We start from the raw sequence: 16,719 nt of genomic DNA on the forward strand, positions 1-16,719 counted from the left end.
ACCATCAGCTCTGTGAAGATCAGCTGAGGGAAGTGTAGGCTCAGGTGTCAGGTGGCCCTGTGTTCTGCTGAAACAGGTGTTTCAAGGCTAACAGCTTGGCGTGCAACGTGTAGAGCAGTCATGCTGCAGGACCAGGTCATGGGATATCCTAATAAAGATATGGAATATCCATTTGATCTGCTGGTGTGTAAGGTGATCATAGATGATGTGTGTGCATGTTGACAAGTTTCTGTGTGTGTGTGTGTGTGTGTGTGTATGTGCGTGTGTGTGTGTGTGTGTGTGTGTGTGTGTGTGTGTGTGTGTTATAGCTCTAGCATGGTCTATTGTTCAGACGCTTGCCATAAGTTGGCCCACTGAGATGCTATAAATAGCTGTCATCAATATCCTCCTCTCAACCTCCTCAAGCTTCTCCGTCTTCTCAAGGCAGATCCTCTAATGGCATTAAATTTTCAGAAGAGCTGACTCCACTGTGCCACTCCAGGCACCACGCCTGCACAACCAGAGAGAGGAAGAGAAGGAGAAGGGAAGGACGGAGCAAGCAAAAAAGAGCAGAAGGAACCGAAATAGTTTCCTGCAGTTAACGACCGAATATGCAAACGAACGAAAATGGAGATGGAGCGAGGGATGAAGGGAGAGAGATGAAGAGATGGGGAGATGGAGATAGGATTGATGTCTGGTGTCCAGGGCTGCCTGGAGTGAATAATGCAGTAGTGCTTTAATCATTCCCTCTCTCGTTCTCTCTCTCACTCCGGCCATTGGGTCAGACGGCGATCGTGGTGGTCTGGGCCAGCCCTGCCCCGGCCCCCCTCTCGTGCCCTCACAGCTGACCTGTGTGTTTTTAGCTGTGTCAGGCCCATACTAGCATCAGCGGAGATCACGACCCCAGCCTCACTCTACAACTTGTCTTCATCCGGCCGATTACTCCCGGGCACTCACCATAATGGGACACATGCGCGCACACTCGTCTCTTGTCCGCTGACCCTGAAGACCTTTCAGAGTTCTGAGTGATGTTGTCTGCTGCTATCTCTGAACTCTACTACTGCTGAGTGACCACAGGATCATTCCATTACTAATGAGATGCCCAACTGATTATCTGTTTTTATACATGCAATTGTTTTAACTTCATTGTGTAAATCTATTTTTGGAGACAATTAAAAATAAAGGTATGTAGACCTCTCTGGATGAAACACTATGGCAAAAAAATATGCAATGAATGAGTGTGTCTATCAGGCTCTGTTTGAATATAATATGTATTATTATCTTGTAAATTGCAAACTAATCACTGTCCATTCATTGAGGAGGTACATTTTAATGGATTTCAGTATTTTCATATACTTCCATTCTTTTCAGGAGACTTGCTTTCATGTTTTTTCAAAGAAATCTGCAGGGATATTTTTCCACACCTGCAAAATTCAGTCTTAGAAATTGGTTGGTTTCTGCTTCACACAATCCAAGTAATCCTATACACATAATGAGGTCTGGGGTGGCCTGTCCATTATTCTGATTTAGTAAATTTTCTTCATTTTTGTCAATTTTCTTATCTCAGTAGAGGCTTCTTGACAGCTACATATCCTTTCAGCCCCATAGCGTTGCGTTGTCTTCTCACAGTGGAAGGATGAATTTTTCAGATGTGAAGCAGAAGTGGAGCTTGATTCTCTCATCTCTTAAAGACAGAAGCTCTAATGGTGACAGTTTAGGTGGTCTGTCAGGTCTTACGCGGTTGTCAGGAATCCTGTTTTCTTTTTTGTTTAATGTTTTTAACGCCAATAATTTTTGAAGGCTTTGATTTTCTCCCTCCTTATATCTAATCTCCTCAAAAATATCACACGAAAAATTAAGAACTTGTTCTTAATGGATGTTTTGACTGAAAATTAAAGAAATGAAGGGTGGAAGGGTAATTTTCTTATAAAACTACTGTACTATAAAATCATTTTTATCTTTACTTTTTTTTCAGCAATACTTCTTTAATTATTGGACCTTTTGGCTATGATGCGGGTTATATTGGTGCTTATAAGGAATGTGGGAATGTGTTTTTGCAGGGAAGCGGCTGCAGGAGTGGATCTGTGTAATCTTGTGCCTCTCGCTCTTTGCTATCAACTTCTCCTTACTCCTCATCAACTTCTCCACAGTGCACATCTACAGAATCATCTTTGGCATTGGTAAGTTGATGTTCATGGATTTAATCTGAATTTTTTGTGGCAGTGGGAAACGATTAAGATGCTGAAATAAAGTTACATGGCATATTTTGAAGGATGTACACTTTACATTAGATCAAATGATATATATTTGTCTCAGTATTGTAACATCACTGGCTTTGAGTTTACAATTCAAGCAAAGCCAAACCTCTTAATAACTAGACTTTATGAAATGCCTAAACTAATTCATGATTTTCTTATGTCTAGGGCTGTGATGGTACAGATTTTTTTCTTACTGGGCTGAAAAAGCATTATATCCCACCAGTAAATAAAATAATACAATTTTGATAGATATAGAAACTAAGGCCTGACGGAGCAAAAGTCGAGTGAGTGACAGAAATCCCACATCGAACCTGTTCTGTGGCGCTGTCATGTTGGTACTTCGCTCCTCTCACAAAGGCCTCGAAAACTCCCAACTGTCACTGCTGGCCTGAGGTTGTACCTCCTCCTGAGGCAGGTGCGCTGCTGCCAAGTCCGGCACACGCCGTAGGATGGTTAATTCTAAGATGTGGTCTTAGATTAGATGCATTTCCTTGTGAGACAGATAATTTTTTCCTACAAATGCGGCATATTGCCTTGTCCAAATTTACAATCTGCCTTTTATCATTTGGCTCAATGCCAAGATGTGCCCAAATTAGCGACATACCATTTGGCTTAGGGCTAGACATGGCCATTGTAGAATCAAATAATGTCAACCGGTTAGCGTCAGTTGTAATGGTAATGAGACATGAGAGATGTGTGTTCACTATAAGCACTTGCAACTGTTTACATTATGCCTCTGTCGTTTATGTCTGTATTGTGTTTGTACATATTCATCTGAAAGTTATCTCTAGATATCAGAAGTACTCAAGCCTAGAAATAATTAATAATAATCAGACACACACAGAAGAAATCCCCCATACATCTAGTGGACTGTTTGTCCTCCTTGTACATGAAGCTGAAGTGACCAGCAACTGAAAAGTTTTGTTTCTCCAGAATCCTTTGAACAGGATGGAAAACGTTGATATTTAAACAATGATTATTGTGTTAATACTTCATGTGACACACCATATGCACTCTCATCAGCAAAAAAAGGAGAAAAAAAATTGCTGTAATGACATTAATGAACTCAATCACATGACTGTGGTATTGGAGTAATGTGGTTATCATCACAGCCCTTCTTACATCCTGTCATTCTATCTATCTTTCTGTCTTGCTTTTGCAAGAGATGAATTTAATGTTAGTGTTCTGCTAAAAGCTTTGGCCTAAACTGATCTGAAATGTTGTAATGATTATGCTGTTGTCTGCAACGATGAGTGCGTTTATATGCACTTAATAATTCGACAACTGCAGAAAATGATTTTGTCAGTAATCCAGTCAACGTGTTTACATGAACTTGAGCTATCATATAATGGTAAACTTTGGCTCTACATGAGTATTGAATATTTAATCCTTCATTTTGCAAAGTATGTAGTTGGTTTCAGCAGCGCTCCAAAAATGTTTTGCTGCCGTCTTGCGGCACTGTGTTAAACGCTGTTAAACGCTGAGAAATCTAAGAGAGCTAAAATCCAGCTCTCTTAATCAGATTTCTAGACCTTAGATGATGTTCACATGACAATTTGAATAATCTGGTAACTACAAAAATCTGATTATGATGGGATTATTAAGTGTTTGAATTTGTTTTTCTGTAATCAGATTATATTGTAATTGAGTTTCAACATCAGTTTAACTGTAACAGGAACATACAATAACCCAATCTTGTTTACTGGAGGATTCATTTTCTCACTCTCACTCACTCACTCACTCACTCTCTCTCTCTCTCTCTCTCTCTCTCTCTCTCTCTCTCTCTCTCTCTCTCTCTCTCTCTCTCTCTCTCTTTCTTTCTCACACACACACACACACACACACACACATATATATATATATATATATATATATATATATATATATATATATGTATATGTGTATATGTATATAGTGTGTATGTAGTATTATTATTATTATTACTATTATTTATTTATTTTTTTTCTCCCCTCTCCTCTCTCCCTCTCTCTCAGTGGCTGGTATAGTGACGGCAGATTTTGCCTCTGGAATGGTTCATTGGGGAGCTGATACCTGGGGCTCTGTGGACATCCCTGTCATTGGGAAGGTGAGTGAATGACAGGCCAAGGGCTGATCTCAGATCAGTTTACTGATGCCTGTCTGAGGCTGTAGAAGATGAGACTATATCACTGCTGAAACTGACCACTGAGCCAGATAAATTCTTCAATGGAAAGTCTTCAGTACTCAACCTTAGCTTCATTTCTGTTTATTCAGTTGTGGGAGGTTTGATACGTATTACTGCCCTATTAGTTATTAACAGTCTAGCACATTGCCACTACAGCTGATAGCTGACCAAGACTGTTTCATACAACGCAGATAAGAGAAGTCAAGACTTCTGAGTAAGTCGCTGACCACAAAGAACAAGAAGAGAAGTAGAGGGAAACTGGGTTTACCATCGTAACCATCTGCAAAGAAAAGTAGCTAAGGACTTCAACAGTCATGTAATGAACACAGAGTCCCTCTGTTCATGTCTCACCTAAAAGGACAGAGACTTCTTTAAAAACTCATTTATCTGCTCAGTTATTTTTGTTTTGACTTTCAGTACATTTAACTGCTTTTACACTTGAGACTAACAGTCCAGTATTCAAAGGTTGAGGGCTTTGGGAAACTTTTGGGAAAATGTCTAGGCCTCTTTTATTCAGCATGAGGACTAGCACATTTATTCTTTTGATATGAATGTTCATTATAGTCTGGCAGACTGCCAGTTTGAGTTAAATTTCCCCAGTTAAAACTTGCAAAGACGACATTGAGAAATGGAGGAAGTCATTTAAATCACTGTTCTTCAGGGTGTATGTCAAGTCATGTAGTTATTTCTACATGTTACCTTAATGCCTAAATGTGCAGCCAGTTTTAACTGGATAAGTGGTAGTTTTCAGCTGTGTGACATTTCTTCTCATATATTTTACACTCATGCAGCAGGCAAAATTGCACCTGTTTTTCACAGTAGCTGAAGTACTTTAACTGAGTGATTGGATGGTTAAAGTATTTATTTGTCAGAAGTACTCTGATGTAATGATTTTGAGGGCAATCGAAACCTTATTCTCAGTGACAAATTTTTCTTTTAGTGAAACGATCTAGACATTTCAAGCTTTGGGTCTAAAAGTGACTTTTTTAAAGAAGAAATGCGTGTATTTGATACAGTTATTAGTAAATGAATGGACAATGAACTAACCTATAAGACACTATTCCATGTATATAGTAGACATGTTACATGAAAAATCATTTCTCCTTTACCTTTTATTATTCAGACAAGTAGGCATACTAGCCTATATCTTTTAGGAAGTAATGTTAATAAATTAGAGGTCAGGATGGATCACATTCAGAGCTGTGGTTGGTTGCACCTGTTTTCTCATGTGCACTCACACATTCTCACATATTCTCACATATTTTCACATATTTTAACATAATGGCACCTCCCAAAATCCATATTACTAATGCAGGCAGATCTTATGGATCAGTATTAATGCACCATGTTCTCACACTCTCCCACACACACTGTGACCTCTTAGCATATTAGTGTGTTTGATTTTAACAAATGACCCCTGTTTAATTTTCATATCAGCCTTTGCTTTATTGGTCTGTTGTGGTTTACCAAGCTCATGGCCGGATGAAGGAAAATGCCACATCCTCTCTGGGGGTTCCCCAGTGCTGGTTTCCTGGAGCTCTGAGTCATACACTACCCCCCCCCTTGCTTTACCTCACAGGGGGCAGGAATACCCAGGAGGCCCAAATTAATGCAGACCGTAGTCGCCCTCTCCTCGCCCAATCGCTGAAAAGGTCACCCTCTGCCTGTCCAATTAAAAAGCAGCTGGCCCTTTCTTTTTGTGCTGGACAGGTAGGAGTGATGAATTTAAGGGTGTTTTTGTGTTTTCGTTGACAGGGTCGTTGTGTTGCTAGGGAGGGTAGTTAAGGTGTTGGTAAACCCCTGTAGAACAGCTTAGACATCCCATTCCCAATCTTGATCAGAGTATTCGCTCAGGAATTCACCCAGCTTTGCTATTGCTCAGTGGGGTAAAGCAGGGCAGAGGACGATCTGTAGCCAGTTGCATCAGCTGAATGCAAGTCCAATCGTAGCCTAGTTTGAATGTGAACTGTGAATTTACGAGCAAGTAAAATTTAAATGTCTGCACCAAGTAATATAGTTTCAACATAGCCTCAAGTCATAACTTAAAATTTATACCTATGCATTAGTAGGTGCAAAGTCTGCCATAAAAAAGGTTGTTTTGATTTGAGGTGTAAAATTACCAGTCACTATTTGTGCGTTGCTAATTTGTCATTAAATTTCTTCCAAACCAGAACGAAACAAGCAGCACACATTAAGGATATATAACAGAGAGGAATACACCACTTTGTCTATCTAGTTTGTTTAGCCTTGCAAGCAAGCCCTGTGAATCTCCTTCATTGTTTAGCATGGCAAAGAAACGGCTACTTTTACAGGAAGGGGATTTTGACTGTCATGCAAAGCGAACTACAGACTGTTGTTTTTGCATGATATACAGAGACATGCATGTGTCAAAACGGTGCTAGAGCAAAACAGACCTACAAAAAAAAGTGTCTCGCGGGTTCAAACAAAACTCTTGCATACATTTTAAAGGCAGCATCTCGTGAAACTTCAAAAAAGTTTTTTCAGTCCAACAGCTTTGTCTTGCACCAAAAGGCTTGTTGTCAGAACATACAGAGCAGGAATCTGTTTGGTGCTAGTGAGTAGTATTGAAGTTAAACAGTGGCTAAATAGTATTTTTTTTTCTTTTAAACAGCCACCTAATTTTCCATACAAGTAGCCCAGCGCTGTTTCTGTTATTATACTGGTGCTGTGAATAAATAAATATACGTCTCACTTTTTTTTCTTTTTTTTCAAACTCTGTTGTGCTACTTGACTATAAAAGTACTTAAAATGCCCATCATTGATTGATTAATTTGACAGATATTCTTTACCTGAAATAAAAATACATCACTTAAAGAGAACATTAGTCACCTTACTGTAATAAGATCATGGCTGTAGTATTTTCTGTTTGGCGGATTGCGTTACTGATTGCTGCAGATGGTGAAAGCATCATTCTGTGCAACACTTCCTGCAAAGTCTAGTTCCAACCACAAACTGCAGTGCCTACTCCAGCTAATTAACTTCTTCAGAAGTCCTTGATTGGCTGGATCAGATGCATCAGTGTTAAGTAAGGACAGGGCAGCATGTTGGATGCAGGTTGGAACAAACCTCTGCAGAAAAGTAGCTCCCCAGGAGGAGAGTTGGTGACCATTGTTTTAGGTCAGGGGTGCCTGATGCTGGTCCTGGGGATCTGCCACCTTGCAGAGTTTAGCTCCAACCCCTGTTTACCACACCTGACCCAAATGATAAAGTCTCGCAGGGTCATCTGAATATCATAGGCAGTGTCGAGTCGTAACTCTCCAGGCTGGTAGATCTCTAGGAACAGAAATCTACCAGCCTGGATATTTTAATGTTTTCGTGGTGCAACTTAATTGCACTTAGACTGCCCTAACTTGCGATTGAACTTGATTCAGCTGGTGCAGCTGGTTACAGGATGCGTGTCTGGCTATAGCAGTCTGTGTGTATTCTGCTTTTGGTGTCCTAAAGAGGCTTTCAGTCAAATTTCTTTAGTTGAGCTTTTCATAGAAGCATCCAGTGGAAGGTTCTTTCGGGAACCCAGAGTTGTTCTTCAAAGGCGTCACTCCAAAGAATCCTTTATGGTCCCTTATTTTTAAGAGTGTACATGAAGATGACCAGGAGACCAGGAGTGTGACCGGTTTGAGTGGAGGATAAAGAGGAGTCTGTGTTGAGTGTCGCGCTATGGCCAAGGCTCACTGTTGTCCTGCCACTCGGAGTGTGCGGACGAGCCGTCTGCGGGCCCTGGAGAGAGCGGGCAGTGTGAACAGACCGTCCAGCACCCTTGTGGCCCGGGCTGAGGGGGCCGCTCTCCGCTCTTTCATCAGCGTCTGTCTGCGGCGTTAAACGGCTCAGCTCACGGCTAGGAGGGGTGAGAGAGGAGGAGGAGGAGGAGGAAGACTTCTTCTCGGCTCCACAGCCACCGCCGATCCTTCTGCTGTCGAGGATAATTAGGATCCGCCACCTGGGAGTGATCGGACTTCAAAAAGAGCGAGGGAATTTACGGCCCCTTCAGAACGCAGCGCTCTAAGCCCCTTTAACCGGCAGATTAAAGACAGCACTTAGCGACCGCCTATATACGGCTTTCTGTCCGCGCGTCAAATATGGAAAAAAGAGCGGCAACTTGAGGGAGAGTCGCTAATGAGCGTGATTAAATGGGCACTTAAGAGTGAGGAGCGCTGGGGGGAGAGAGAGAGAGAGAGAGGCAGGCCAAGAGCGCAGACAGAAAGACGGACAGAGAGAATGAAAGAGAGGGAGAGGAACCGAGCGACAGACAGAGAGAGAGGGAGAGAGACCGAGCAACAGAGAGAGAAAGAAAGAAAAAGAGAGCGACAGAGACGGAGAGAAACTGAGAGAGACGGAGAGAAAGAGGGAGAGAGACTGAGACGGGGGAGAGAGACAGATGGGCATAGAGAGAAAGAGACTCACGAAGAGACAGATAAAGAAAGAAAAAGAGCAAGAGAGACCGACAAAGAGAGAAAAAGAAAGAGAGCGAGAGAGACTGAGAGAAAGAAAGAAAAAGAGAGGGAGAGAGACTGACGGCGAGAGAGACAGAGAAAGAGAAAGAGACACCGACAAAGGGAGACAGACAGAGAGAAAGAAAGAAAAAGAGAGCGAGAGAGACCAACAGCGAGAGAAAAAAAAGAGGGTGAGACCGACAGTGAGAGAGAGACACAGATAGAAAGAAAGAAAGACAGAGAGAGAGAGAGAGAAAGAAAAAGAGAGCTAGAGAGCTGACACAGAGAGAGAGAGAGGAGTGAAAGGGATCAGGTTAAGGGCGGGGGAGGCCGCGCGCCCGTCAGCCGCCTGGTTGCCACGGCAATCCGGAGATGGTGGAGTCGTGATTAGGCGCGAGGCGTTGGCGAGGCGAGGCGCGAGGCAGGGCGTTAAACGGTGCGGGATTAGCGGCGGAGAGCCACCAGGTGGCCGGAGAGTCCTACACACGCGCGCGGCGGGCCGTCCGCAGCTTAGCGCTCTTTTAATCTCGCGCGCGCGGGGCCGGGAGAGGGAGGGAGGGGGAGGCGAGCGGAACGGGAGGGAAGATAATTGTCGAAATATCAGCAGATAGTTTCCCGCGCTCCAGCAGAGTGCCTCCACGCGCCCTCAGATATAGGTGTGATTGAGTTCGGCCCACAAACACGCGATAATGACATTTTCCCCCCTCGCGCCTCCCCTCCGAAACCGCTATGGTAATGCGGCTCCAAACGACTCCTGCTTTTTTGTGTGGGAAATAAATTACCTTCATTCTTGTGGGTTTTTATTTTATTCTCTCTCTCTCTCTCTCTCTCTCTCTCTCTCTCTCTCTCCCCTCTTTTCTCTTTGTGCTTATGCGATTCTTTCCCGCGCTCCCTTTCATTTTGCGACACCCGCGCGCTCGCAGGCGGGGCGCCCGTCTCAAAGCAGCGCTCCCGGGCGTGAGTGACAGGAGCCGCTGGGTTCAGCTTTTTCATGATGCGGGATCTGAGCGGCGGGGAAGTGCTGTTTTATGCCGGGTTATCTCGCCGCTCCATAACTTGTAGCTCACGCGGCCGCGGCGCTTTCTCCCCCTCGCTTTCATTAGGCTCCGCTAACGCCGGCGCACCAGTTTAACTCTATCAGTCAAACATCAACCCTGAACCCACACCCACCCCCGACTTTCAGGAGGAGACAGTAAACACACGACTCGGAGTTGTTTGTTAAGGCTTAAATTCCCCGCCCCCCCCTATTTTTCACTGCTCATCAACTCGAACTCGATCTTGAGGTAGAATTCCATCAAAGCCCTCTGCTTTAGTGTGATAGGTGTAAAAGACTGACTCCCACAAGGAAGCAGGTCTGTTAGAGTTTTACAGGGCTGTCTGTGTGATCAGCAGATGGTTTAGCCATTCATTAACAAGGAGCATGTCATGTTTCGTGTGTAGCAACATACCAAATTACAGATGCCCTTCTTCTCCTGTCTGTCTTCCTCTTTTGCTCTTTTTTACCCTTCTGTATGTTTCTGTCCATGTAGGCATTTATCCGTCCTTTCCGGGAGCACCACATTGACCCGACGGCCATCACACGGCACGACTTCATTGAGACCAATGGAGACAACTGCATGATCACCATCCTGCCTCTCGCCCACATGGCCTACAAGTTCCTGTCCTACACACCAGGTACAAACACACACACACACACACACGACTTCCACAGTTGCTGGGAAGCAGTCAGTGAGCAGTTTCGCTGTGACTTTTATTGCAGTGCGTGTGAATGTTATGTTTGGAAAAAAGCATCATACGTTATTCTGTCAGTCACCTTTCACCTTTTATACTGTACAGACGATTAAGGGCGCAGTATTTTTTATTGAAATGACGAATCAAAATTTTAACCTTTGAAAGAAGACGGGACCTCAATTTATTTCACTTCCTCAAACACAGGGCCGTTGCTAAGGTCTGAAAACATCAAGGGCAGCTGCTCAAAGCTTGTTTGCGTGCATGCAGTTTGTCTACTTTATTAGTTCTCTTTTGGGTAGTGGCAGACTGTATTATCTTGATTTTTACGAGCTTGCATTGCCCTACATCGTTAATGATTTTTATGATGACAAGGGAAAAAAAAAAAAACATTGGATTGCATAATAAAATTTCTCCATTGTGTAATGGCGTTTTGCTTTTATTTAGCCCTGTAAACTGTCAGGTATGGCTATAACCATCTACGCTAACTTAGCAGCTGTTTTCTAGCTAATACCAAGACCTCAGTCTCAAGGTTCTCAAGGACCTTGAACATAAACAGGCAAGTGACCTCATGGCAAATCCAGTTAAGTTCTGACTTCTGTAATTTGTTTTGTCTAACTTATCAACCGAATATCTGTTAATAAAAATGTGATTGAATGAAAATATAAAAAGTTAAATTTGATAAGCACATGTCATGGTTTAATATATAAGATATAAAGGTTATTCTTTGGGAAGTCAAAGTATTTTGAAAGCAGATAAAAAAATTAAAATGGAAACAATTTTGACCTAAAAATGTTTTGAATCATTCCACACCAAGAATGTAAAGGTGCTGCCTCCACACTTGAGAACTGAAGTAAATTCCTGTAACTCATACAAGTGCAAACTGGCCTTAACAGCACAGCGAGCTGTGTGTAGAGCTGAAGCTGTGTGGGTTCAGCAGATGGTGTGTAGGCTCTGTAGGTGAGTCTTCAACTCAGGGTTCGCCAGGTGAAGGTCAGTTTTAAATCAGTCTAGCACAACTAAGGGGAAAATAGACTATTAAATAGAACACATTTATTTTGATTTGCATGTAATCTCTCTCTCTCTCTCTCTCTCTCTCTCTCTCTCTCTCTCTCTCTCTCTCTCTCTCTCTCTCTCTCTCAGATGCCCTTGCGGAGTCCTACCCCTGGGAGTGTTTCGTCTTTGCACTGGCGGTTTTTGTGACCATGACTAATCAGATCCACAAGTGGTCTCACTCCTACTTCGGCCTGCCGTGCTGGGTCACTCTGCTGCAGGACTGCCACCTAGTGCTGCCCCGCAAACACCACCGCATCCACCATGTGTCCCCTCACGAGACCTACTACTGCATTACTACAGGTACAAACACACACAAACACATACATACACACACACATAGCTTTTACACCCACGACTACTGACATTTTTAATAACTTGACATTAGAATTGCAGTTATCGTTGTTACAGTGTATCAAAACAGATTTCACAATGGCTTCGTGTTATTTTTGCAGTAGAACGAAAATAATCTGCAACAGACAATCTGCCACTTTTAGAGCATTTACTCACCAAACCTGCTGTTGGCCGCTGGACGTCATCCAGCTTTTTCTGAGCGTCAGTGTCTGACAGTCGCCTGTAGTTTGTACACTGTTGGATCTATTCAGCTTTCGTCAGCTCTGTTTTGGCCAAATGAGCATGTTGAATCAGTGTCGGTGGTCGGCCATGAGAGGCCTATGAATTTGTGCATGAAGGAAAAAAAACGAAAGTGAGCACACGGCACTCTCAAAACACCACACAGAGAGTGGTCTAAATTTTGAGTACCAGTGTAATAGCATGATTTTAGTAATACCACTTGATGAAAATATATCTGTTTTTGCCATTGGTATGTCCAAATATTTTAATGAACAGTATTTGAATGTTCTTAAAGAAAAATTGTTAATATTAATAGGGATAAACATGGACACACAAGAGCTCTAAAAGTGCTGTAATAAAACCCAATAATACGAAACAGAACTCATTTCATGGATTTTTACTTTGTGCTGTGATTATAAACATGCTTCAAATTCACATTTTATTTCACAGACGTTCACAAACATTAATGTACAAGCATTCACTAGCCTTGATTTACTCACCCAGTGCCTGGATTACTTTTCCTTTCACTCACTGGGTTTCAGTCAGAAATGGACATCTGAAGTTTGTAAGACATTCAGACGATATATCCTTTACTTGAAATGTTTCAGTTTTATAGATGTCAGACTACTGCAGCTCCTGGTATGGAGAGCTGTTGTGTTTTGCACAGATGTGTTAAGCTGTAGTTTTTTCTGTGTATTTGAGTAACATCTGTAAATGTTTACAGTAGAGGAGAGGTGAGGGTGAGCTGGCCTAAGGTGATCCAGTGTAGCACTGGCAGTGTTACAGCACCTCATATGAAGCTGGAGGTTTTGTGTCATAATAATATTGTGTTCTGTTGTCTGTGCCATTTATTGTAATTTGAAAATATTTCTTTTCTTTCAGTTGAGTTGTCTAGTTTAGCCGCTAGATGTTCGTCATGGATAAAAATAGCTGTGTGTGTGTGTGTGTGTGTGTGTGTGTGTGTGTGTGTGTGTGTGTGTGTGTGTGTGTGTGTGTTTGTTTGTGTGAAGGCATTAAATCCTTGTGATAGCTCCAACACTCAGTATTCGGCATGTGTGTCTTTGAGAGAGCATAGTGGGGATGCTTGTGCGTCACCCTGCGCCCCTGTGGACAACAGATGTGAGTGTGGGGGTGGTGTGTGTGAGTGTGTGTGAGTGTGTGTGAGTGTGAGAGAGAGAGAAAAAGAGCTGGTCCTCTTCTCTAGTTTGGTGGAGAGAGGGAATGTTGAAGGGAAAGGAGGGATTCTCTCTCTCCGTCTCCCTCTCGCTCACTCTCCCTCTCTCTTCTCTCTTGCGCTTGTTCACTGCCCCCCCACTCTCCGGGGGATCTCCTCCACCCTCTCTGTCGGGTCCCTGGGGCCCCCGGTCTGTCTTTGTGTGCTCCACTGGCTGACAGTCTCCATGTATATTTAATGCTAACCTGCTGTCAGTGCTAACAAACAGGCCTGCATGGAGAGAGACAGATAGAGAGAGGGAGACAAAGAGGAGTAATCAAACAACAAGACATGCTATACTACTCTCCTCTTGCACTGAGAGTGTCACTGCAGGGGCCACACACACACACACACACACACAGCTTGCAACAACTAAGGCATAGCAGTGTTCATACAGATGGTCTGTAGAAGTATAGGGGGTTGCTCAGGTGGCTGTGGTGTGTTATAGAGGTGAGTGAATGATCATGTTTACATTGTGTGAGAAGACATGTATATGTGACTGACAGTGTTGGCTCCAGGGTGATGACATGTTCAGTAAGAAATCGAAAGGGGGATATGTCTGAGGGTCTGAACGAGAGCGAGCTGAGTCTACTAAATGTATGTGAATCAGACACACTCGTCTTACATACTGGTGTGTGTATGTTTGGCAATAATGGCTTTTATGTCAAACTGCAGTGGGACTGCCACTCCAACCGTGTGAGGTAGTAGGGTGTGTTTTTCAGTAAGTGTGTACATTACTCTGCCTCTATAGCCTTCTCTTCTGTTTATCCCCTGGGACCTGCTCTACCAGTAAGAACTGTTGTTCAGCATGTCAGGGGGATGTCCTTCCACGTGCATTCAGTATTTTTTTTTTTTTAATATATATAAATGTTTTGCCTCTTCTGCTCTCTCTCTGGAAAGCTCTTCAGCTCACCCTTTCTTCTCAGTTACTAATCCTTGGAGTGCTGTCCTGCTAATGTTCTTGCCCTCTCTATCCTTTTCTCTCCCTCTCTCAGGTTGGCTTAACTACCCTCTGGACCGAATAGGCTTCTGGAGGAGGATGGAGTGGCTGGTAGAGAGAGTTACTGGCCACAAGCCACGCAGCGATGACATGGCCTGGGCAAAGAAGACTGACTGAGGCCCAGAACAGGCCTACACCCCCCTTCATCCCTCACTCCTCTCCTCCTCAGCTGCTGAGCTGAGGGGGCTCCTCTTAGAGGGAGAAAAGCAGAATATGGGCCTTACCCCTGACTCCTTATCCCTCCCTCCTCTTTCTGTCTTTCCATATTGACACCACCGAATCCCGAGACCTTCACCACTCTCTAAGGTCTGCAACACACAAGCTATTCGGCTGTCTCTCACTCCTCCAGGTTTATTCTTCCAAATTTGTCCTTCACACTCCAGCACACAGTCGTAGAACAGAAAGAGAAGGTTCACTTCAAGGCGTGCAGCTAAGAGCGCTAAAGATGAGGGTGATCATTCATAGCATCCTCACTCCGTTCGCTGTCCATGGTCCTTCAGTCAACGAGTGCTCTCCTGAACATCCGCTGTTGCATTCTCATATCTGTCAGAAATGTACATCCTCTGGAGGTTGGGCTCTCCAGAGGGTGAAGAAAAAGAAAAAGTTTTTTGGATTTTTGTTGCCATTCGGTTAGGGGGCAGACCATAAACAATTCAGCACTTTTTTGGGCCAGACTAGATTCAGGCACACAGCTAGAATAGGATTCTGCTTTTCCTTCCATGTTACATGTCCATCTTGGGCTGATGAAGACATCTCTTAAAGCGAAAGTTCAAACACAAGGGAAAGGGTTTTGTTGGCTGGCCGGCATAGTCCGTGCTTTGTTGACCCAACTGAATGTTTTCCCAGAATGTGTCTGGCTCAGCCTGCGTTGGCCTTAAACACAAACTTGTTCTATTACATGTTCTTCAGATCAGCCTGTCAAAGATTTACTGGGGATGAGCTTTGCTCAGCCTCTTTGTGAGGATGTCTGATTAGTGTTTGTTGAGTAGTAGTGGTCTTGATCATGTTGGCCTAGCTTGGTATAAACATTCTGAATCTTGCAAGCTTCAACGTTATTTTGTTCTGTGGATTCGGAATGGCATTACCGCAGTTGGGAACACTTTCTCAAGTCATTTTTAAGGCGGTCCAATCAGCGAGACCTACTTGTGCAAATGCAGTGCATGGAAATCAAAAACTAAAAGAGCAGAGCTCTTGAGATGAACGTTGATTCTGCATCCACAATTACACACAGTTCCCTTTGGGGAACACTCAGTGATTCAGAATGGTTTGTACCTGTCTAATGTTGGTCATCCTACTTTGTATTTAAGGTTTAAATGTTTTGATGAGGTCATTATAGGAAAAAGGGTCAACTTAAATAATAAGAATTATGTGTTACTAGGCTTGCTTTGGGGAAACATTACAAATGCTTTTAAAAAATACTTTATTTAATAAGTTACATTTACTTAGATGAATTATGAGAGGCAACCAAACATCTCCTTATCTTGACCCCCGCCCTTACACACACTCCATACGCCCAGAACACACACAAACACAGACCTAACTGACTACGTGTGGAATCATGTTTAGAGTTCGTGTTAGATTGCTACATGCAGGTAGACAGTGAGAGTAAAAAATACAGCCATAGAAGATCTGTTACAATAATGTTCATCTCAGCACTTGTTTTTCATACCTACAGCTGCACTAGTTGAGTTTCTTTCTCTCTATGGCTTTATAATTTTTCTATTTTTTTATTAAACAATCAGCCTTGTATTTATTCTTACTGTCCATCTTGCAGCTAATGCTTGCTGCTAGTCTGCCTTAAAATCAATGTTTTTATTAGCTATATGATTTAATAAAGATCCAGTAAGTTACATTTTATATTATGTGGTGGTTTATTTCATTGTCCTTTTGCTTTTATTCTGTGCTCTTTTTGCTTCATTCTCTGTGTTAAAATGAGTCATGAATGATTATGACTCACTTCAAATGAAGTACACTGAACAAAATAACACTGGAAAGTCGTAATGATCAAGTGTTGCCTGGAAATGAGTCACAGCCTCCTGTCATTCACTCCATAGATATTCATTAGACCGTTGCTTATGAGGGCAGTTTTTCTTAGAAGTGTACTACTTAATGTAAGGGGGTGGTCAGCTGTGCTCCCTCCTATGAGCTTAAAGATTGTAGAGCAGTGAAAGATGACTTCTTGGCTCCCCCAAGTGGCTGAAAGATGTACACACACCAAATATATTTAAGGCCTGAATACACTAATATGCGTTTGCTTAGATGCAAAAATCCCATACAGTGTTCCATTCTGGAACATTGTG

The 16,719-nt window shown here is 42.9% G+C and overlaps 1 protein-coding gene across 1 annotated transcript in view; it reads left to right on the plus strand.

Annotated features, from left to right (window-relative positions):
• Positions 1-16,276, plus strand: part of si:ch211-212o1.2 (uncharacterized protein LOC492735 homolog) — a 30,376-nt gene extending 14,100 nt beyond the window's left edge. Inside the window, exons 2-6 of the mRNA XM_036584903.1 lie at positions 2,040-2,159; positions 4,232-4,323; positions 10,382-10,526; positions 11,724-11,936; positions 14,415-16,276. Of these exons, the coding sequence (XP_036440796.1) occupies positions 2,040-2,159; positions 4,232-4,323; positions 10,382-10,526; positions 11,724-11,936; positions 14,415-14,536 (692 nt within the window). The 3' untranslated portion in view covers positions 14,537-16,276. The remainder of the gene's footprint in view (positions 1-2,039; positions 2,160-4,231; positions 4,324-10,381; positions 10,527-11,723; positions 11,937-14,414) is intronic.
• Positions 16,277-16,719: the final 443 nt, after the last annotated feature.

This window comes from Colossoma macropomum, unplaced genomic scaffold (genome assembly GCF_904425465.1).
Source record: "Colossoma macropomum unplaced genomic scaffold, Colossoma_macropomum, whole genome shotgun sequence".
NCBI lineage: Eukaryota > Metazoa > Chordata > Actinopteri > Characiformes > Serrasalmidae > Colossoma > Colossoma macropomum.